Source organism: Chaetodon auriga, chromosome 16 (genome assembly GCF_051107435.1).
Source record: "Chaetodon auriga isolate fChaAug3 chromosome 16, fChaAug3.hap1, whole genome shotgun sequence".
Taxonomy (NCBI): domain Eukaryota; kingdom Metazoa; phylum Chordata; class Actinopteri; order Chaetodontiformes; family Chaetodontidae; genus Chaetodon; species Chaetodon auriga.
The window spans coordinates 8,743,040-8,763,680 of NC_135089.1; the positions used below are offsets into that span (position 1 = coordinate 8,743,040).

At 43.7% G+C, this 20,641-nt stretch overlaps 5 protein-coding genes across 5 annotated transcripts; 1 reads left to right on the forward strand and 4 right to left on the reverse strand.

The window, feature by feature from the left end:
* Positions 1-344: 344 nt before the first annotated feature.
* cldnk (claudin k) lies at positions 345-1,248 on the reverse strand. Its single transcript, XM_076751697.1, has one exon. The coding sequence runs from the start codon at positions 1,246-1,248 to the stop codon at positions 601-603; it is 648 nt and encodes a 215-aa protein (XP_076607812.1). The 3' UTR covers positions 345-600.
* Positions 1,249-3,201: 1,953 nt separating this feature from the next.
* On the reverse strand, positions 3,202-6,243 carry btr02 (bloodthirsty-related gene family, member 2). The gene is made up of 7 exons (XM_076751696.1): positions 6,118-6,243; positions 4,890-5,162; positions 4,732-4,809; positions 4,386-4,634; positions 4,155-4,302; positions 4,033-4,059; positions 3,202-3,779 (listed from the first exon to the last, which is right to left on the reverse strand). Exons 2-7 carry the CDS (start codon positions 5,157-5,159, stop codon positions 3,235-3,237), a joined length of 1,317 nt encoding a protein of 438 aa, XP_076607811.1. The 5' UTR covers positions 5,160-5,162; positions 6,118-6,243; the 3' UTR covers positions 3,202-3,234.
* Positions 6,244-6,454: 211 nt separating this feature from the next.
* Positions 6,455-8,104, reverse strand: LOC143334623 (GTPase IMAP family member 7). The gene is made up of 2 exons (XM_076753484.1): positions 7,995-8,104; positions 6,455-7,602 (listed from the first exon to the last, which is right to left on the reverse strand). Exons 1-2 carry the CDS (start codon positions 8,011-8,013, stop codon positions 6,578-6,580), a joined length of 1,044 nt encoding a protein of 347 aa, XP_076609599.1. The 5' UTR covers positions 8,014-8,104; the 3' UTR covers positions 6,455-6,577.
* Positions 8,105-9,359: 1,255 nt separating this feature from the next.
* On the forward strand, positions 9,360-13,823 carry rsad1 (radical S-adenosyl methionine domain containing 1). Its single transcript, XM_076753631.1, has 9 exons — positions 9,360-9,787; positions 9,965-10,098; positions 10,186-10,390; positions 10,480-10,845; positions 11,465-11,528; positions 11,615-11,762; positions 12,093-12,147; positions 12,292-12,395; positions 12,621-13,823. The coding sequence occupies exons 1-9, from the start codon at positions 9,647-9,649 to the stop codon at positions 12,763-12,765; spliced, it is 1,362 nt and encodes a 453-aa protein (XP_076609746.1). The 5' UTR covers positions 9,360-9,646; the 3' UTR covers positions 12,766-13,823.
* Positions 13,824-14,962: 1,139 nt separating this feature from the next.
* rasd2a (RASD family member 2a) lies at positions 14,963-16,556 on the reverse strand. Its single transcript, XM_076753001.1, has 2 exons — positions 15,938-16,556; positions 14,963-15,648 (listed from the first exon to the last, which is right to left on the reverse strand). The coding sequence occupies exons 1-2, from the start codon at positions 16,467-16,469 to the stop codon at positions 15,131-15,133; spliced, it is 1,050 nt and encodes a 349-aa protein (XP_076609116.1). The 5' UTR covers positions 16,470-16,556; the 3' UTR covers positions 14,963-15,130.
* Positions 16,557-20,641: the final 4,085 nt, after the last annotated feature.

The following is a 20,641-nucleotide window of genomic DNA, read 5'->3' on the forward strand; positions in this document are numbered from 1 at the left end:
AAGGAATAACAGAATTTTAATGTTGTGAAGGAAACACTGTGTATTTTTCTTTGTCCCTGGTACAGGAGGGCAGCTGAGACGCAGAAGAGGAGATGGTAGATTCGAGATGGAGGCCCACACACACACACACACACACACACACACACACACACACACACACACACACACACTTTGCAACAATATGGCACCACAAGCAAATGTACACACATCCCCATTGTTCTATTGTTCTTCTCCGCTCAGCAGAACCCCTAGTAGTGTTTACATAAATGAGCAAAACAAAGATTTTCTTTTAAAAACCACTATACGTCAAACACAAATGTGAACACACGACATCTCCCTCAGAAGAGGATTTGGAGGACATTTTATTGTATTTTACATGGACAGAGAAAACAGGTTATTGAAGGATATCAGGTATGAAATAACAAAATGAGTTCAATTTTCCCTGAACAGCCTCCTGCAGCTTTTCAGAGAAAAAAGCAAACTGGAAAAACATTAAGTATAAAATAATTGCAAGAAGCAAAATCAAAAGGAGAGGAATCAGATTTTTTTTTGTTTGGGGTATATTTGTGGAACTTGAAGGCATTCAGACATTTTGGAAGCTTAAACATAACCTTTGACTTGTGTGGCAGGTGCTCTGCGAGGACTACTCTCCCCACTGCTGAAGGTGGGAGAACCTGGGATGCCAGGGGGGCTTGATCCAGCATAGAGCAGAGATCCCCCAATGAGAAGCAAGGCTGACGCCCCCCAGCCGATGTAAAGGGCAGGGCCAAGCTCACGCTTGTGTGGGGCCGCCACATGTGGATCATAGAAATCCCTGATGATGGAGTGGGCAGTCCAGCAGATGGGCACAAGGTAGAGGAACCCTGCGATGGCAAAAAGAGCACCAGAGATGCGAGCGATACGGGCCTTGACGCTGTTTACACCAATGCACTTGGTGCACTTGACTCCAAGGACCCCCAGAGCCAGAGCCAGGCCACAGATCAAGATGGAGAACACGGTGAGGCCTCGGGCAGCCTGCATGTCACTGGGCAGAGCCAGCAAGCTGTCATACACCTTACACTGGATCTGACCTGTGCTCTGCACAATGCAATTCATCCAAAGGCCTTCCCAAATGATCTGAGCCGTCACTATGTTGTTACCAATGAAGGCGGTGACTCGCCACAGGGGGATGGCGCAGACTATCGCCCCACTCACCCAGCCCACAATGGACATGATTAGGCCCAGCAACTGCATGCCCGTTGTTGCCATGATGAAAGGTGTTGTTTGAATCAGATGGATTCGTCTTGGATTTATTTTAGTCTGTGTTTGTTGCAGAGGGTCCACTTATAGTCCCACAAAGAAATGTGGCAGTCTATAGTACTGGGAATATTGTGCTCCACTATACTGGATCTTCAGTCTCCGGGTGATGATGTCTTTGAGATCAGCTTGGGTTAGACAAGGACAGTTGCTCCTGAAATTTAGAGAATAACCAATTTTAAATCATTCTTTATCCATCGTACAAACAGTGCTACAAAAATCCAAGTATTTACTACTTCTTACTACTCACAACAATGAGCATTACATTAGTAAAGCTTGAGAAGACTAATGAAGCATATATTTATCATAAATATTTGGAAACAGACTGGAAGGCCCATGTTTGGTGGATTCCAGTGAGAACCACAGAGAATAGCTGTCTTTGACACAGCTGTGGGTGTTGAGCTACGCCTTGCCGGGTGAGTGGATTATCTCAGAAAAACATGAGGAGACTCTGAACACAAGCAGCTTTCATGAAGGCTTGCAGAGTGGGCCAGGAGGACCTATGTCGTCTATTTATCACAGCTCTCAGTATCCACATTTGACCAATTCTGTGAATCAAAAGCCTTCCTGCACAATCGTCCCAAGGGACCCTTGCTGACAAGGATGGATGGAACAATGTCAAAGGGATATGCTTTACTCATTGGGCCCCTTTCAGGTAACCAATAGATCCCCATCTGTGACGATTAATGTTAGATTTGGTCAGAATGTGAATGGTCAGATAACAATGGATCATATCCTCAAAACCAGAACAAGACCTACATTTCTCCAGTGTTATAAAATATTGTGCATTAATTTATACTAATAAACAGTCCTCCCCGGGTGTCCCTTAAAGGGCCATTAAGGCCCACAGACCCCAGTTTAAGAATATGCACCTTATCTTTGGTAAAAACTGATGGCTCTGCCTACTTTCCAGGAAATTATTGCAAACATTGCAATGAGACAAAAGCAGTGTCATACACCTGCCTCCAACACTGAGATGAGTTAAAAAGGGATATTGAATGGTGACAGCTAAACATATAATAGAATAATTTCTGGGAGCATTCTTTATATCCCACCAAACTCATTACACTTAAAGATAAATGTATCAGTTCTCCTGTCAAGCTGTTGCATGACATTTTTGGAAATGTCACCAATGCACTGTTATCAAGGATATTTACCTCAAATGAAGTAAGAGGTGCCCTGACTGCTCCAATTAGTCCTCAGGTAAGTGTTACTGCTCCTCTGCTGGTGTAGATCACCTGGGATGCCTGCAGTTGTGAGTGATGGCCCTGAGGATTCAGTCTGGTCCTCAGGAAGGCTGCAGAGCAGGGGGAGGCTCTGTCCTCAGAGGTCAGGTGAACTGAAGTAGAGAGGAGTCGATCAGCTTCGACACCCGGGACTGGACTGGAGATGGGGCTGCCCTCCGAGATGCCAGCGCAAGTCTGTGTGGCAGTGGGCAGAAGCATGCGCTTGTGTGCACGACCGTGTCAGTGTGTGAATGAGTGAATGTGTTTGAGTGTGTCTCCCAGTGCCTGGTGTACGAGCACAATGCCCTGCTGTTCCGCTGTACCCTCCCTCCCTGCTCCTCCTCGTCAACCTCTGTCCAAACCCTGCAGCCCCTTGCAGCCATACAACTCAGCAACCTATTTTCTCCTTTTATCCCCCAACTTTGACTCACTTGTTCATTTATGAGAGCCTTCTCTTTTCCTCTACCCTCCTCTTTCCTTTTCAATCTGTTTATGGGTTTCATTGAAGTTGTTCGAGTGTAGGGAGTCAGTCCTTATGCAACCTCTTGTTTGCAGTCCTGACAGGACAAATGTGGTTCATTGTAGTGTTTCATAATAGATTTGTAACTAAATAAATATATTTGAAATACTGGATTGATACTGAAAAGATAATCACAAGCATGGCAATTGTATTCATTCTTCAGATTTATAAATCATGTATGAAATATGATGTTTAGATGCTGCAGAAGCTGGAACAGATGATCAGGGGAGCAGCGTTTTTGCCGCCATGCATGCGACCAGGACAGAAGAATGGATTAAGCCCGTCAGTCAATGTATCTGTGAAGGTGTGAATGTGGACTCCAGACTCAGCGCAGTAGAAGGACACACGGCCCTCTGTGTAGTCCAGAAACACACCCACCTTCCTGGGTCTCTGCTCCAGAGCCAACAGGGTGACAGGAGAGGTGTTGGCAATGTACTGGCCTCCAGCCCTCAGGCTTAAAGTCCAGAAACCATTTGCAGGGCAGACAGTGAACTTGCCCTTCCTGTTTATGGAATGTTTGACAACACCGAGGTTCCACTCGATCTTCTCCCCGACCTCCACCTCCCAGTAGCACCTCCCGCCGGTGAAGCTTTCTTTAGCCAGCACGTTTGCCACACGGTCGAACCGCTTGGGGTGATCTGGTACCTCCTGGAGCTTGTCCGTGTGTCTCACCTGTTTTCTGTCCTCTGAGACAGAGAGGAAGGGGTGGGCGGTCTTAGCGCTCAGATTGACATCCACTAAGAAAGGGGGAGGACAAAAGGTCAGGAATTGGTCAAACAGTCTGGACAGCTTTAGCACCAAGGCACTGTAAGTAAGTTATTGCAGTGAAGAGGAGAGAAAATCGTATTAATTAATCACTATTAATTATGATTATTATGAACTTGAATTATGATATAAGCCTACTTTATATGATGCATTTAAAGCTAAATAAAAGCTAAAAAGAAAATCTACCCCGTCTCATAACTTGTGTCTGTGAGGACAAAGCCTTACCTGTGTATTTCTCTATTCTCTTCAGTTCTGTCAAAGAAGAGCCACAGGAAAAAGAAACGTGACTGTCTTTGAATTTATTGAAGAATATGATTTCAATAAAAGACGAAAGTTGCTTTACTCACCCGATTTGGAGAGCCTGTTGACTTCTGCCTTTATCTTTTCCATCATGTCTGACAGTGCTCGCCTGGTGACCCCAACACAAGGGTCAGTTTCTATTGTAACCTTGGACCAGTCCTTCATCTCAGATGGGCACATTGTGGGAAAAATGTTCTGTATGACATAAACAAAGATTTCATGGTAGCCAGTGCTTCTCCGTTATCATTATACTGTTTGGAGAAGATAATGGTTCTTACCACAGTTACTTGCTTGGTGTCATCACTTTGATCACTGTTTACAGGAATCTGAGGATCAGCTTCAGTTGTCTGCTTCCTCAGCTCCTGGATCTCCTTTTTGAGCTCTTCCAGCAGTGTCTCTACTCTCCTCTCCTCCTCTCTTTGTCTGTCCTCAATTGCCGCGACGACTGCTTTGTGACTCTTCTCCATGGCATTCACGAGGGCAGAGAAAACCCTCTGGCTCTCTCGCACCTCCCTGAGGTAAGAGTTCTGATTGGACATCATCAGGCATCGACATTCAGCGACGTACTCTACTTTTTATTTTTTAAATACAGATTTTAATGATGTTAAAGGGTTTTCAACGCACCTTTTGGAGCTCAAGGGAATACTTCAACCTTTCTATCTTCTGCAGTCTTTCCTGAATCATTTGCTCAACGTCTATTACCTGCAACAGTGACAGATATACTACATTTATCAATTTTCCAATGATGTCACCTGTGATAACTGACAATGCCAGTAAAGTACCATCTCCTCATCAGGTGGTTTCTCTGGTCGCGTCGTCCTGTAATTGTCCGAGAGGTCTGCCAGAATGCGGTTGACACTGAGGTCAGGCCTGTCAGTAAACACTCTCTTACAGTGCGGGCAGTATTTGGACTGGTGTCGCGCCCAGTAGCGGCAGAGACAGGACAAGCAGAAGCTGTGTCCACACGGTATGGTCACTGGGTTGGTGAAGATGTCTCTGCACAGAGAGCACAAGAAGTGCTTCTCTGGGAGGAGGCTGATCGTGGAGGCCATACTCTGAAAGTGACAATGTCGACAAAGTGTGAGAAAGATTTTTTAGTTATTCAAAGATCTCTGCTGCTAAGCGTGCACTTGATGGAGGGTTGTGTTTCAATGGTAAATTAGGCAAAATCTTGACTTGAGAGGTGCCCACATGAAATGATTTTGCATCACAAGTTTATTTAGGGTGCAAACAACGTCTAAAGTGGATTCCTACTTTTTAGGAAATACTAACATTATAGAAAAGAGCTTGAAAAATGAGCTGATTGAAAATGTAGTGTTTGTATTTAATCACTGAGTTCATATATACATATATGAGTGATGGAAGAAGCACTCATATATTCCACATACGTTCTGAGAGGTTGCAAGATGATTAATGTAGTAAGAAAGCAGAAAAAACAAAGAGGAATGGCATGTTCTTGAGTAGAACAACATTCCTCTCGTATTGTATAATGACACACAAAGGACAGGATATGTGATTCTCTTTTAATCCGCTGAAGCAACAATCATTTCACTGGTGAAAGCCTCCCACGGTGAAGCCTGGCCCTTAGATTATTTTCTACCGCAGTGTCTCCTTCTCATTGTCACGATCACAGCCATGTGAGTTAAAAGAATCTTTTTATCAAGGACAGATAACGCTGAATTTATCGACAACGGAAGCAGCTGAGTAAAAGATGTAATGTGAAGTATGTAGTCAAACAGGTAGCAACCAAATAGCTTGTTACGTCAACTGGGAGTAACAGCACAGTACTGCTCAAGTCAACACAGAGAAGCAACTACTGAAATCCTAATGTTGTTTTTCCTGTGATTCCTGAGTTTCATCCTCACTCCAGTTGTACTCTGACATCCATGTAGGAAACACTCCCGGATTACGCAACATGCCCATGAATGATTCACAGGTCTGATTTCAGTTTGTATGTAACTTTTCCAAAAGGGAAACAAACGTAAAACCGTTTACAGAGTGTGGTCTTACCTATCTGAGCTGATCTCGTAACGATAACGCTGCAGTCGGTCTGCTCTGCTTCTATTCACAGTTTCAGGTAATAATACATAGGTACAGCAAACAGTGTACACTCAACAGGTGCACCGAGGTGTGTGTGTGTGTGTCTGTGTTATCTAGGAAAAGCGCAGTGCTTTTGACAATGGCACTTTCAGTTGAGACTCCACCCTGAATGTAATCTGAGCTACACCTCACCTGCAGCAAGACACCAGGAAATGTTTGACAACTCAGTTTATTGAAAATGCAGATTTACAGTTTAAAATGAGACGTGAGATTTCTGATCATTAGTAATCAAGACGTTCTGTGCCAAAACAGGAGCATAGTATAGAACAAGTTAAGTTTGTGTTTCAGCCTAAAAAGAGTTTCCCAATCCCAATCAACAACAGAGCACATGATATTAAGTTTTTCTATTCACTTTATTAACAGCATGCTGTCATGGGCGAGGAGTAGCAAAGAAGCGATTGATGAAGATTGAGTTAAAGTTGAGTCTGGCAGGGGGTGCCACTCTGTCCTCCATATGCTTTATAGCTACCTGGGCTGTTCCTCCTGCAGATCCACCTACAGCACCACCTATGATCCCATAAAGAACCATCCCTCCTGGCCCCTCAATGGACCCAAACAGTGCACCCATGACAGCTCCCACAACAAGACCCGTCCCCAGTCCTCTGGCCAGGGAAGTTCTGAGCCATCCATTGTCCATCTCTGCCTTGGCTCTGATCTCTGCGCTAACACTCGTGGTGTAGACATCCTTCTGGTGGTACAACTCCTCTGCCATGTACTGGCTCTCCATCTCAGTCCAGGCCTTCTTCATCCCTTCTTCCCTCTGCTTCCTGAGCCTCCTTTCCTCTTTCTTCACGCTCTCCTCTGCCTTCTGGAAAGTTCTGCTGCAGAAGTAGCCGCCACCTACGGAGGCCATCATCCGCTCTATCTTCTGCAGCAGCTCTTTGTCCCTGCTGCGATCTCTCCAGTTCTTGCTGAAAGCGTGAAAGCGCCCGCCGTACTTCTCGATCAGTTCTCTCAGGTGCCAGTCAGTCTTCTGCACCATATGTTCCAGGTTAGCTCCATCCATGCTCCCTTCATAGGCCAGGAGGACCATGCAGTGCCTGAGACAGTGTCTTCCAAAGCGTTCCCTCATCAGCTTTGGGGTTTGCATTTCATTCGGAGAGATTGCCTCCATGTCAAAGGCAACAAGAAAGGCATGAGGACCAGGAATGCATAAGCACTTAGACCTTCTCAGCTCCATCTTCCTCTTGGGTTTAGATATATCCTTATCATAGATGTTTGGCCCGTTGATCACAGCCACTCGTCTGCCAGCCAGCTCTCCAGTATTCTTCCTGCTGTCAGAAATGCTGGTGATATCCTTAGAAAACTCTTCCCTCCCGAGTATGGCATTTGTTAGAAGGAACTGTGAAGGTCCGCTGCTGCCCACCACCATAAGCCTTAATTCTGTGGTAGATCCTGTGAGAAAGTGAGGCTCAGTTGAATATCAGAGCGAAGAAATGCCACATAAATGCAAAAGGACACTTATCTGTGTAATTTTATATCGTGGTTTGTAGGTATTTGTGTACCATGAATGTATAAAATATCATGGCAATCTCATATTTCTTGATATATTTCACTTTGTAGCAAAGTGGTGGTTGACTGACCAACCAGCTGACATTTCTGTGCTGCTGCATGACTAAAAACTAGCTAAGCTAAAACAAAGCATTTTAGTTGATAAATGCTGCTAAACAGCATGCAAACTGATAACGATACGACTTTTTTTTACCGTGTAGTTTGAGTAAAAGTAATGCAGATTAGTTCCATGTCATCTTCTTTGCCTCCTGTATGCGTTAAATCAGTGATCTTACCTTTCTTCCTCTTATCCATCAGGCAGATTTACAGCACAGATTGGCTATTTTATTTTAGATTATCACAAAGTTCTCCAGCTTGTCCCTGGACTGAACTCATCACCACAGCTGTTGTGTGTATTCAGTGAAAACACACCACGATCCCTTTCCCCAATCTCTCTCTCCCTCTCTCTCTCTCTGTCTCTCTCTCTGTCTCTCTCTCTCTCTCTGTCTCTCTCTCTGTCTGTCTGTCTGTTGATTAGGTAATTGGGTACATGATTTAATATTAAGTGGAAAATGTCCCCAGGGTTGGAAGCTGGCAGTGAGCACATTCACATTTATTGACATGTTCAATGAAATACTTTAATAATACAATTACTTAATAAACTACTGTGTTTTTTGCTTTTGCAGTTTGCACCTGACTGTGGAGGATCTGAGGAAAGGAGGATTTTTACTTTTTCTTGAAGGTGAATGTTGAAGTGCCTTGTGTAATCATCATCATCCTGACAAACTCTCTAGTATCAATCAGAGCTGACCAGAGGATGAATATGACAATCATTTGCTGGTAAGTTGTTTGTCTGCTGACGGTGCTGAATAGGCTCTTACTTCAAAATGACGAAGGGATTTAATTTACTGTAACCCTGAAGAATGAAAGCTTTTATAGGCATTCAAAGAGTTTTGATTTTTTGCTTCTCTGTTTAAGTTAAAGGTGACCCTACAAGGTTATCTCACTGTTAGCCCACCAGACTGTGTTTTTGTCCTGGAATCAGGGAAATCAATAGCTCATTAAATTACTTTGATCCTGTGTGAGTAGAGCACAAACATATAATCCCAATATAGACTATTCTCTTTACTTTGTGTTGTCACTGCATTAACACATATGGTTGTTTAAAAAGCTCTGCTGATATTTAAATGAGTTTCGTGCAAAAAGGGCAACATGAACGGGAACATATTCAGATGATCACGTACTGTACAGTCAAAACATTTACATCAGGAGCATAAACTCTGTGAGGAGATAGTGTATTTAGTATAAATGTACTCTGGTTCCTCTACTTATTGTACATATATATATGTAGTTCTTTGATTTATCAAAAAATTAATGAAAGTATTGGAATCCTCTTGTTCAACATCTAAATAAACAACTCCTTGGCTCCACATTGATTTTCAAATTGTGACAGCCAGAAATCTTCAAAGCGAATCCTTAAGTCCTTAAGTAACAGTAATAGGCTACATTAGAGAGATACATCAGGTTTTTGTATATTTTTCTCTATAAGACTTTCTTGAAGTTTTCACAGTATCCACACAAACTGCACTAACTGCTAAATGTAAAACTGGTAAAGCAGCGCCCCGGTGTGGCCAAAAGCTGTAATATGCAAAACGGAAATCACTTTTCTGAACTTCCTGTTTGGAGCGAGCATCCAGGAAGCGGTCTTAAAACGACGTAAACGGACAAAACGACTTTACGTGAATGCGTGGCTGCGTTGGCCTCACTGCTGCCATGGAAACGCACAGTTTTTACGTTTGTAATGAAGCCAGGCGCGTGTAGCTGCTGTAATGGGGCCAAGTTCTCAAGGGAAGGACAGCCTCGGGTCAGGAGACAGACAGACAGACAGACAGACAGACAGACAGACAGACAGATCATATCTGCCCTCAGATAGACAAACACTGGCAGAATGATTAAACACACGTTGCGTGCGGTCGGACGTGCCCTCTCTGTCGGGCTCCGCTGCTCCTCTGACATTTCCGGCGGAGAACTAATCGATGAATGGACAAACTCTTCACATCTCACCCAGCAGGCGTCTCTCTACGTACACGTGAGCCGGCTTTGGTCAATTTAGCTGATTAAATATTTGTATGCAGGGATGCGCGCACGCCTGCGAAAGCATATCCATGCCCTGAATTAGATCCATTTTTCACTCTAATGCAAATACTATGTAATGTCTAGAAAGTTTGGCCAAATTATGTCAATGTGACCTTCTTCCTCTCTCCAGTGGCCTTACTGTCTCAGGAGGTGCTCCTACTGCAACTTTAACAAATACATATCCAGAGAGAACAATGACCACATGATGACTGAGTGCCTTCAGAGGGAGACTGAGACCCTGCTGCAGCTCAGTCAGGTATCCTGGTATGGTGATTTATTAGACCTTCCACATGCAGTCATCCAGCATCCCTGCAGCTTTCACCCACCCTTAATTTCAGTTTCTCCCTGCAGCATTACCTCAGTGTTTTTTGGTGGTGGGACTCCGAGCCTGGCTCACCCCTCGACCATTGCCGCAGTCCTGGAAAGTGTTTCCAGGCAGGCGAACCTCTCGGATAAGGCTGAGGTCACGCTCGAGGTCAACCCCACTCCTGCGGGAAAGTCAAAGTTAGAGGACTTCAGTCGTGCTGGGGTGAACCGTTTCTCCATTGGGGTCCAGGTGAATATATAATCTGTAATACTGATCAGGAGATTAGATTGTGAACTGTATAGCAGAGCAGTCTTCAGTTCACCTGTTCAATCCTTCAGTCTTTGCAGGATGAGGATTTGAACATTCTGGGAAGAGATCACAGTTCTCATCAGGCTTTGAAAACCATCGAAGAGGCCAGGAATGTGTGCCCCGGGAGGGTGTCGGTGGATGTCATGTTCGGACGGCCCAAACAGAGCGTCGAATCCTGGGAGAAGGAGTTGTCTGAGCTGCTGAGGGTGTGCGATGACCACGTGTCTCTGTACCAGCTGACCTTGGAGCGAGGCACCCAGCTGTTCAGACAGGTGCAAGGAGGAGAAGTGACCGTGCCCGCTGAAGATGTGACGGCAGAGATGTACCAGTGTGCCAGGAGGACTCTCCACCAGCACGGCTTTCTGCAGTATGAGGTTTCTAACTTTGCAAGACACGTAAGTCCTCGGCTGTAAAGACTGATCGTTCACTGATCGTCCTCCTCATCTTAGGAGACGTTGATTCTTTTGTAAAGATTAAAGGTTCTTTGTTTAGAAACTTTGCTATGCTAGCAACTAGCACAGCCGAGCATTGAGCAAAATGCTAATGTCAGCATGCTAACACGCTCACAGTGACAATGCTAATATGCTGAGTTAAAAGTTTACCATGTTCACCATCTTTGTGTGCAAAGTTAGCATGCTAACATCTGCTCATTAACACTAAATGCAAAGCCCAGCTGGAGCTGAGGGGACGTCAGCAGGCAAACTAGTCTTTCATGTTTTTTTGAGTAAAATCTTTCATTCTCAAATACTTTTAAGAAATGTGATATTTTGTATACATTATTAGCAGTATTTTTCAAGTTATAGAGCAACAGGTAAAAGTGACATGTGCACTGTTGTTGATGACCCTGAGAGATGAAGGCCATTATTCAGCTCTGCTGGTTTGTTTTTGATGACATGTCTCCACAAACACTCAACAAGGCAGATGTCTGCTCTGTTGTGCACCATATGGCTTCATGAACACGTCTGAGAGGAACAGTCACGACAGCACGATGATACTTCACTTTGTGTTGTGCAGAACGCAGTGAGTCATCACAACATGAGCTACTGGAAAGGAAGACAATACATCGGTGTCGGACCAGGTGATCTGTTGTCTAGATTGAAAGCAGCGATCCATGAAATATTGACCTTGTGGAAAAGTTAGCTTTAGCATTTTGGTCTGTGACAGGAGCACACGGCCGGTTCGCTCCTCTGGGGGAGGGAGGTGTCCTTCGGGAGGCCCGGACCCAGACTCTGGAGCCTGACGTCTGGATCCGTGAAGTCCGGCAGAGGGGACATGGGACGCGGAGGCGGATTCAACTGGGCCATCTCGAACTGTGAGCAGTTGCACTTACAGGAAGTAGCGTTGCTGTCTAGTAATGAGTGTATATATAGTATACACATCACACAAGGGGGCAGCTGTCATTGCCACAAGTTCTGAGCCCATGTGAAATGTATCAGCCAAACCTCAGAGTGTAGTTTAACGGTGTCAGAAACATAGTGCTGGACGTCGCTGTACATGTGCTTGTTCTCTGAAACATTCTGTCCTTGTGAAACTCTATAATCAGTCTCGTCCATTTAGCCTGTTTACTCACTCTGCCCTGTCCTCGTTATTATCAAACTGTAGTCGCTCAGATGTTCTGTGATGAAAGATGTTTGTTTGGCAGATTGGAGGAGGTGTTGGTGATGGGGATGAGAATGACCGAGGGCATTGATCACAAGGTGAACCCTTTATACTGACATGAATAAACTAATAGAAAAGATTCTGTTCAGCACAGTGTGATGTTCTCTGCCAGTGAAGGCGATGCTCAGTGTTCAGTCCATTTTTAGAAACGTGATAATATTGTTTTTGGACATTTTCTGCAGCACTGGGAGTTGTTTAGCCCTCAGCTGAGCCTCAGTGAAGTCTTTGGTACATCCACCGATGTCCAAGAGTGGCTGCAGAGTGGACGACTCGTTCTTGATGACAGGTGACGTACTTCTGACTGTCGTTTTACTTGAATTCAGAAGTTTGACATTTTCAGTGGCGAGAAAGAGATGATTAAAATCAGGAAAAATGGCCGTTATAAGTCCCCACAGCCCAAGGTGAGGTATCCAAATAGGTCATTTTACTTGACCAGCCAAAAATATTCAGTTAACTGAGTTAATATGGCAGAGAAAAGCAAAAACATCAGTTCATTTTCTTTCCTTATTAGAGGTCTGCGCTGTTCCTGGGATGGACTGGCCTTACTGGACAGTATGCTGCCAGCTCTACTGGTGGAGCTGGAAAGACAAATCAGGCAGAGGCTACCAAGGGACCCCCACTCTGATGGACAAACAAAGAAGACCTCCAACCCATAATGACAGGAGTGTTCATAGAGCAGGTGATGTCAGAGAAAGCTTGCTCATGGTTTAGGCTGACGGGACGTGTAAAGCTCAAACCACCACAAAGTGACCACTGTCAGTCCCTCGTCTTGTTCTGGTGATAGAGAATTAAAACAGGCACACTGACTGTTACGTGATACTGACTCTGTATCATACTGTAAGAACTGTCATCTCTTTGGTTTGGGCAACACTGAACATAAGAAATTAATGTAGTTTTAAAAGCCTCCAGGTCCTATCATGTAATTATTGCTGAAGCACGTCTCATTCAGTCATTTTACTGTCATGTAAACCTAATTTTTACTCTCCCAGTGTTCAGGAAATGGTTGGAGTTGATGTGAATGCCTTTTCAGTGTGTGTCTGTGCCGAGAGGACCTGTGATTTTTGCTGCTCTTGTGAATGCACCCTCTGAATAGATGAATGCAGCTCCATAATTAAGCAGCTGCCATGTTCAGAACATGGACTTATTATTGTATTATTTTGTTTGTAAGATTATTTTGTTATTAAATATAGAATATTAAATACTCAGACTTGATGAATATGAGCACATGCAATAGCTGCATGGTCTTTTCACTCTTGCTCGCCTCTGTACATCCAAGGTTCATGAATATATTAATATTCTTGTTTTATGGGTCTGTATCTTTGTAAACAAATTTGTAATTTGCTGCTGAGTTCTGGGAGAGACAGAGCGATAGAGGCGGAGTTCCTTGCAGGAAATTCCTAATTAGGATTTTTCAAAAGAAATTATGCAACATAAAATCTAGTGCTACCAAGTAGCAGTTTGATATGGATTCCTTCTGTGTAATTCAAAGATATTTACTGGCTCATTCCTGCAGAACAGGAAGTGATTAACATCTTTTTCTAATAAAGATTATTACTTCTGAACTGTTGCTACAGCCAAAGATGTTTCTTGTGTGTAAATGAATTCTATGTGTACACTTCTGTTTGCCACTTGCTTGCCCTCAATTGACTCTTGACGAATGAATAAATTATCTTGAATTGAATAAACATGGCCTGATGTAGTCAGCGCACATTTGAATGAATCATGTTGCAGTGTTAAGGACTCTCTTGCTGTGGCTTTTCTCGTAATGTATTTTTATGTTCGTACGGTATCACCACCACGCAGTGTTTTCCTACGAGCCTGCAGCCTGGCATAACTGTGCATCTGGGATTTAGTTATTCATGTAACAGTACCTGCACACAGCCCCCATTCTTTTCTGCAGAGATCACGATGTGCTGTCAGTGCAGAGGCTGGAGAAACGGCTCACCCTCTGCTGTGGGATTCATGAAGCCTGGTGAGGAGACCTCTGCAGCACCAACATCTTCAGCAACTCTACTCTGGTTTTATTACACACTCCATGAGACATTTGAGATGGGAACGTCAGTATGAGGGCACAAATTGTTTTCTTTGTGGTGGAGAACATGAATAGACTCTTTTGCATCAATAAATGTGGTGTTTGAGAGCGAAAGTTTGGGGAGGGAATGCAGTGAAAGCTGAAGGACGTGAAGGAAATAACTTGTCTGACTTTAAAGTAGTGAACTGAATGTTTGAACTGTGCTTTCGTCAATTCATTTCAGGAGCTTTTTCTCCATCAAACCATCCTTTTCATCAACCAAGGACACTCTGACTGCAAAGCCCACTGAACAGTGTGTTGCTGGGGACCTGGAGAGTGGCTTGGATACACTGTCTTACAGAAATGAAGAGCTTTTTACTGGTGAAGGGATATAAATGGAACTTGTGCTCATTGGCGGACCAGCAGAGAGAGTCTCATGTGGGCTCTCTCCATGGTGCTGATTTCCTCTCCTCTCGCCCACCTCCCTCTCTGTAATAAATACACTACCTCTTCTGTTTCCTCATGCTGACACATGAGTGTGTACTCTATTGTTACTGACTAAGCGGGCTTTGTCACAACTCGGTCCTTGGTGCCATTTACTATGGCGTGGGAGGCTTGGAGATATGAGCAATCTCTCGTGTCTGACAGTTAGAAAACGCTTAAGGTCTGCGACTGAGTCATCTCCTCCCACACACTTATATGATCATGTTTTGCATCATCACTTGAAAACTACTGATTGCTGACCCTCGTGAAGTCTAACAATATCGGTCTCCCATCTCCGTGACCTATTTCATAAAGCTCTGAAATAAACTGATTGGTAAAAACAGACAAGGAAGCACAAGTGAGAATTAGAAATATTTTTTATTATAGGATCATTTAATGCAGTTACATATACAAAAATGAAACAATATTAACGCACTGGTCCAGCCAGGTGCGACAGAGTATAACTCCTTACATAATACGACATTGCAGCATACTACTACAATTGGTTTATCGAGAAGGCTCACGATTCATTGAATCTGACACCTCTCGGGTTTGTTGTGTTTGGTGCTTGATCTCAGCACCAGCCGCAGGTCGCTGGTGAAGCTCGGGCGGCGCGCCAGAGGGTCCATGGCGGCGCAGGGCGCGGCGAGTCCCCGCGCCCGGCTCCCTCTTCTGCCCCGCTGGCCGATGCACAGCGACTGGTAGCTGAGGATGGATATGAGCTGATGCCGCGACGGACCGGTCTCGTCAGGCAGTCCGCCTAGAGTGGCAAGGGCCCTGAACGCACCTTCCAGCCCCGTACCGTCTTTAGCCGACGTTTCGAAGAATGGGACATCCTCACCGAGGACTTCTGTCACCTCCGACCGTCCCACGGCTCTTACAGCTTCCAGGTCCGCTTTATTCCCGCAGATCACGGCCGGCACTCTGGCGGGATGTTTTAATTTCAGCAGCTTTGCTTTAGCAGCTTCGATCTCGTTGAGCAGCGCGCAGACTTCATCGAAAGACTCTCTGTCATCCAGACTGAACACAAGCAGAAAGATGTCCCCTGGAGAGAAAGAGAGCGTCACTTCAATTATTCATCTTTTAATGTAAAAATCACTGTTCTCATAATTTGTCACATTTCATAGTTTTGAAAAGGTTTTTTTTTTTTACAGTTTACAACCTGGGTGTTGTAAAGTGTATGAGATAGACAACACATTTCATAGTGAGGTTAAACTAATTTTTAGGTCAAATGATACTCATAAAGCCACAAAATTGTGCAAAAAATAATATTTCTTAAAATCCTGCTTATACTTAAACCAACTGCAGTGATTCCTCACAGTATGAGTGCTCACCTGTCAGAATGGATAGCCTCCGCTTCGCAGGGAAGTTCCTCTCACTCGCTGCGTCCAGGAGATCAATCTGGTACGCCTCTCCGCCGATGTGGAAGAGTTTTCTGTGAAAGTCCTCCGTTGTGGGCTCATAGAGCTCTTCAAATTCGTTACCCAGGAACCGCTGGAGGATGTTGGTTTTACCTACTTTGGGTGCGCCAAGCACAACTATTCTGTGACAGTTCCTGGGCTTGGTCAGACCCAGCTCCAGCAAGTCCACGGACCTTTTTGGGAGTCGGTCAGTCGACACCTGCCGATTCCCAGAACTCGAGGATCTACTTGTAACCGCTCTCTTCTCCTGCTGTCTCCAGCTCCCTTTGACCGTTTTGATGATGCCCATGCCTGTCTTCGATATGTTTGAGACTTTGGGGCGCTGGGGTACTGGGCTGCTCTGAAGAACTGGGTGCGTAATGCGTGATTGCCCGGCGAGAGAGTTGAACATTTCGAAGATGCCATCAACGGGAAGGTAAAACTTCTCAGTTGCGTTCATCTCCATGTTCTTTCAAGCGTCTCCGGACACCGAGAGGAGATCAAAATCTCACAAACCCAGTTACTTCTCCATATGTGCGCCGAAACAGGGCCGAGTGTCCTCTCTTATACACCCACAGCAAGCGCAGTGTCTGCGTCATCGTCTCATCCAAATAACGCGCTCCTTTTATAGAAGCATAAAACAAACCCCGAGCCAAAAAAAAGCACACAAGATCTCCACTCTCTTGTACTTTTCCTTTGGAGAAATGAGCTCTACAAGTCTGGGAGTATGAGATTTCACAGCGCAGCTTTCCGCATGAGTGCACTCGTTCAGAACAGTTGGGTTGCTAAAAGTGAAGTTAAATAATCAGGTGCTGTTTAAGGACAGGGCCAGGAGTCGAGTTAAAAGTGAAAAAAAGCAACGACTGTCCAGCTTACTTACTGTGTGATGGAAGTCCATGATATTGGTCTAAAAGGAATATATTATATTATGGATAAATCCTGTTCAAAATGATCCAAATCAGACTGAAATTGTGCTTTTGAACATTTCGTTCTGAATTTTCTTTTTAAACCTAATTAAATGTGGTCTATTTTTAGCACCTGACTAACAGGTGTTTCCTGTCTCACTATGGATAAATGGATGAATGAACTGATAGAGTGTTCACATAATTGCCCAAATCCCTGTAGTCATGGACACTGGAGGTGTGAGCCCTAATTAATTGTGTTCATTTTCTTCTCTTCCACTGCTGTCATGGTAACAGGAGGCGCTTGATTTGCGTTTTATTGTGGCCTGTTTCTTTGATCTATTTTTTATGCTCATATGACCACCACGCAGTGTTTTACGTGCCTGCACAGCCTAACGTGACTGTGCGTTTGGGATTTAGTTATTCATGAGGGCAGTATGAACAGTACCTGTATACATCCCCCATTGTTTTCTGCAGCAATCACGACGTGCTGTCAGATTAAAGGCTGGAGAAACAGCTCACTCTCTGCTGTAGGATTCATGAGATGAGTCCTCTGCTGCATCACCAGCTTCAGCAACTGCAGTCTGATTTCTTGTTATTTTCCACTGTATAAAGTCATCATTATGAGGGCATAAGTCATTACCTTTGCTTTATAGTGGTGAATATGAATGCATTCATTTGCATCAATGAATTTGATGTTTGAGAGTGAAGGTTTAAAGAAGGAATGCAATGAAAGCTGAAGGACATGAGGAAAATACTTTGGCCAAGTACTGAACTGAACATTTGAACATTACTTAAGTTCGTTTCAGGAGTCATACTGAATAACTGTGGCCTCCTCTCAGTCAAAGCATCCTTTTCACAAACCAAGGGCACTCTGAATGGAAAGCTCACATAACAGTTTCTTCATGGAGACCTGAAGAATGGGTTGGATGTGCTGTCGTACAGAAACGAAAGGCTTGATTGCCAATGACTGTGCGACCTCATTTCAACAAGTGCAGCTCGGTGAAAGGCAGCAGAAAACCATGTCTGATGGAAAATGTGAAGGAAGAGCATTTTCTTTGCCCTGAAATGCATGAGCACTGACAACAAAACACCTTCTGAAAGGAAAAATATCTGCCTAAAAAAATAAGACAGGACGTCGTTAATTATTTGTGGCCTCCAGGAACCTCCTGTAAAGCTGCCTTCTATAGTCAGAGGAGATACACCATATAAAGCAAATACAGCTTATAGTGTTATATGTGAGGTCCCGGGAAGACTGTTTGGATTTCTGGTGTTGGAGCTTTATAGCAGTTTGTTCACAACAGGATTTCGACCTCTCGCTGGTCTAAACACAAGTAGCATCACAGTGGATGTGAATGACTTTTTGCAAACAAAAGGAATTAATTTTTGTTCATGTCTCGCATATAAAACATGAATTATTCTAGATTTAATCTCAGAGCAATGCTTCATGGTGATTTCTGTATTTTGTCACCTTCATCAAATGTGCTAGTTTATGACTCTGTGGAGCCCCAAACAGTGATAAGCTAATGTAATGCTACTACTGCAACTATAATTGATTCTGGGGAAGGGCTCAGTCACCACCCAGTCACAGTACAACGTCATACTGCACTAATGGCTGCTCACTGACACATCCACTCCCTGGTTACATGGCTAAATATAGAAACCACTTTCACTTTCCTAAGATACACGAGGTTTGTATTTATGGAAATGATTGGACCCAATCATCAGCCCATCAAATAGCCACATATTACAGCAGCCTCTTAGATGTCATGATTCACCTGTTCGATTCCAGGGGCAGATTCAGGTCACCTTCACTGCTTTACTGTAGGATTTTGGAGGTGCTTTGAATGCAGATGTATTAAGACGATTAACTTGTTCCTCTGCTTAGTGCCACACATAAATGAGCAATGGACGTCGACATCCGATTACAGGATCATTTGGTGGGAGACACTTTTCAAACATGGAGGCATTTGAAAGCTTAACATAAAGTGAAGAAATGCATGACAATGACAATTAAAAACACAATACATAGCAATATAAAATCAATTAAGAAATCAAAAGACTCCTGTCAGTCTACTCGTCTATCCTGCTAAAAACTACTTTGGTGTGTAAAGCACAGAAATAGATTTCTTATATTCCATTTTACTTTTTTTTTAATCCTACCCACAAGCATATTTTTATATTGTATTGTTGTATTGCCTTGTGTTCCTTTTTAGAATACCTTTTATGTCTCATACAAAGCACTTTGAATTGCCTTGTTGAAGAAAGGTGCCACAGAAAGGTGCTGCGAATACACTTGCTCTGTGTTTTTCCAGTCATCGCCTGCATGTCCTTTGGTCCTGTAAATCTTTTTTTTTTTTTTTTTTTTTTTAGTATCTTGTAAACTGAGGGCATCATTGTCAGGAAATGAGCACATCAGTGACAGACAAACATCACACTGCCAGCAGGGGAGTGTGAGGACTAGTGGTTTTATATCACATGTAATGTGCATGGCTGGATATAGCCCGGAAACCTACCAGTGCTCTAAAGCTGAACTGAAAATGAACTTACAATAGATTTGATAATGGACATTTTTTTTTTTTTTTTTTTTTTTTACATCATTTTTTGAGCAAAAAAAGAGGCACGAGCAAAAATTGGTGAGACTCAGTTTTCTATATTATTTGACATCTCTGGGTTTTTGGCTTTTGGACAGACAAAAGAAAACATTTCAATATGTTAAATTAAGCTAATAATGATGGGCCATTTCCACTATTTTCTACCAGCTATGCTCTTCCAAGTGGTTGCTCTTTAATGTACTACAAGTTTTGACAGGTCAGGGGGAAACTGCATTTTCCTGCAATGCACCTGTAGCATGGAATAATCTGCAAAAAAGATCTAACATTAGACACATTTACATCAGTTGATAAAGAACATGGTGAAGGAAGCATGTGGTTGTTTTTCTTGAGTGGACACATCCATACAATACATTAGTTATTAAAGAAAAACATAGTCTGATCAAATGATAATGAAAATAAATACTCCTTTTCATGTAATAAAACTACCTTGCCTATGGTTTGCTGTTATGAAACACAGAAAAAAGTGAAGCAATTTGTGAGACACAACATTACAACAAATTAACACAACATGAACTGAAACAATTAAGGTATCTTAAACCAGAATTTGGACACGTAGTGCCTCTACAAGATCAGGACCATAAGACCAACTGACATGGACTGAACCCAGTTTCTTTTTGGGTACCCTTGGGGTGGTCTTGGGCCCGTGGGCAGCCCAGCCTTTGTCATGTACAGCTTTATAAAACCAGTCCAACACCCAGATGAGATCACAGCAAAAGCCACCAGAAAACAAACTCAAAAACACTAGAGGGCAGCAAAGAGAGACACATGAAGTTTTAGAAACTGGATCCCCCAGTGGACCGAAAGTGGTCACTGGGCACACGCGCGCGCGCACAGATTTCCTCTCCTGTGTGACGTCACCGCCGTGCAGTAGTAGGCTGGTGTTGTTTGTCAGCCCTCTCTCTCCTCCCCCTCTGTTTCCCAGACCTCGCCTGCATGTCCCCCCAGCACTGACCTCATCAGGCCTTTGTTGGGAAACAAAGAATGTTCAGGCATCTGTTTTCAGGAGAAATAAAGACACATGGGTGCCAAGGCAGACAGGAGGAGGAGTGCCTATATATATATATATATATATATATATATATATATATATAGGTGTGTGTGTGTGTGTGTGTGTGTGTGTG

What these genes read in the sequence shown, in the direction of transcription:
- cldnk (XM_076751697.1), bottom strand. Translation starts at nt 1,248, where the DNA reads ATGGCAACAACGGGCATGCAGTTGCTGGGCCTAATCATGTCCATTGTG.
- btr02 (XM_076751696.1), bottom strand. Translation starts at nt 5,159, where the DNA reads ATGGCCTCCACGATCAGCCTCCTCCCAGAGAAGCACTTCTTGTGCTCT. An exon ending in AACCACCTGATGAGGAGATG is followed by an intron (nt 4,810 to 4,889) that starts GTACTTTACTGG and finishes TCACTGTTGCAG; the next exon opens with GTAATAGACGTTGAGCAAAT. An exon ending in ACACCAAGCAAGTAACTGTG is followed by an intron (nt 4,303 to 4,385) that starts GTAAGAACCATT and finishes TATGTCATACAG; the next exon opens with AACATTTTTCCCACAATGTG.
- rsad1 (XM_076753631.1), top strand. Translation starts at nt 9,647, where the DNA reads ATGATTAAACACACGTTGCGTGCGGTCGGACGTGCCCTCTCTGTCGGG. An exon ending in CAGCTCAGTCAGGTATCCTG is followed by an intron (nt 10,099 to 10,185) that starts GTATGGTGATTT and finishes TTCTCCCTGCAG; the next exon opens with CATTACCTCAGTGTTTTTTG. An exon ending in ATACATCGGTGTCGGACCAG is followed by an intron (nt 11,529 to 11,614) that starts GTGATCTGTTGT and finishes GGTCTGTGACAG; the next exon opens with GAGCACACGGCCGGTTCGCT.
- rasd2a (XM_076753001.1), bottom strand. Translation starts at nt 16,469, where the DNA reads ATGGAGATGAACGCAACTGAGAAGTTTTACCTTCCCGTTGATGGCATC. An exon ending in GAGGCTATCCATTCTGACAG is followed by an intron (nt 15,649 to 15,937) that starts GTGAGCACTCAT and finishes CTTTCTCTCCAG; the next exon opens with GGGACATCTTTCTGCTTGTG.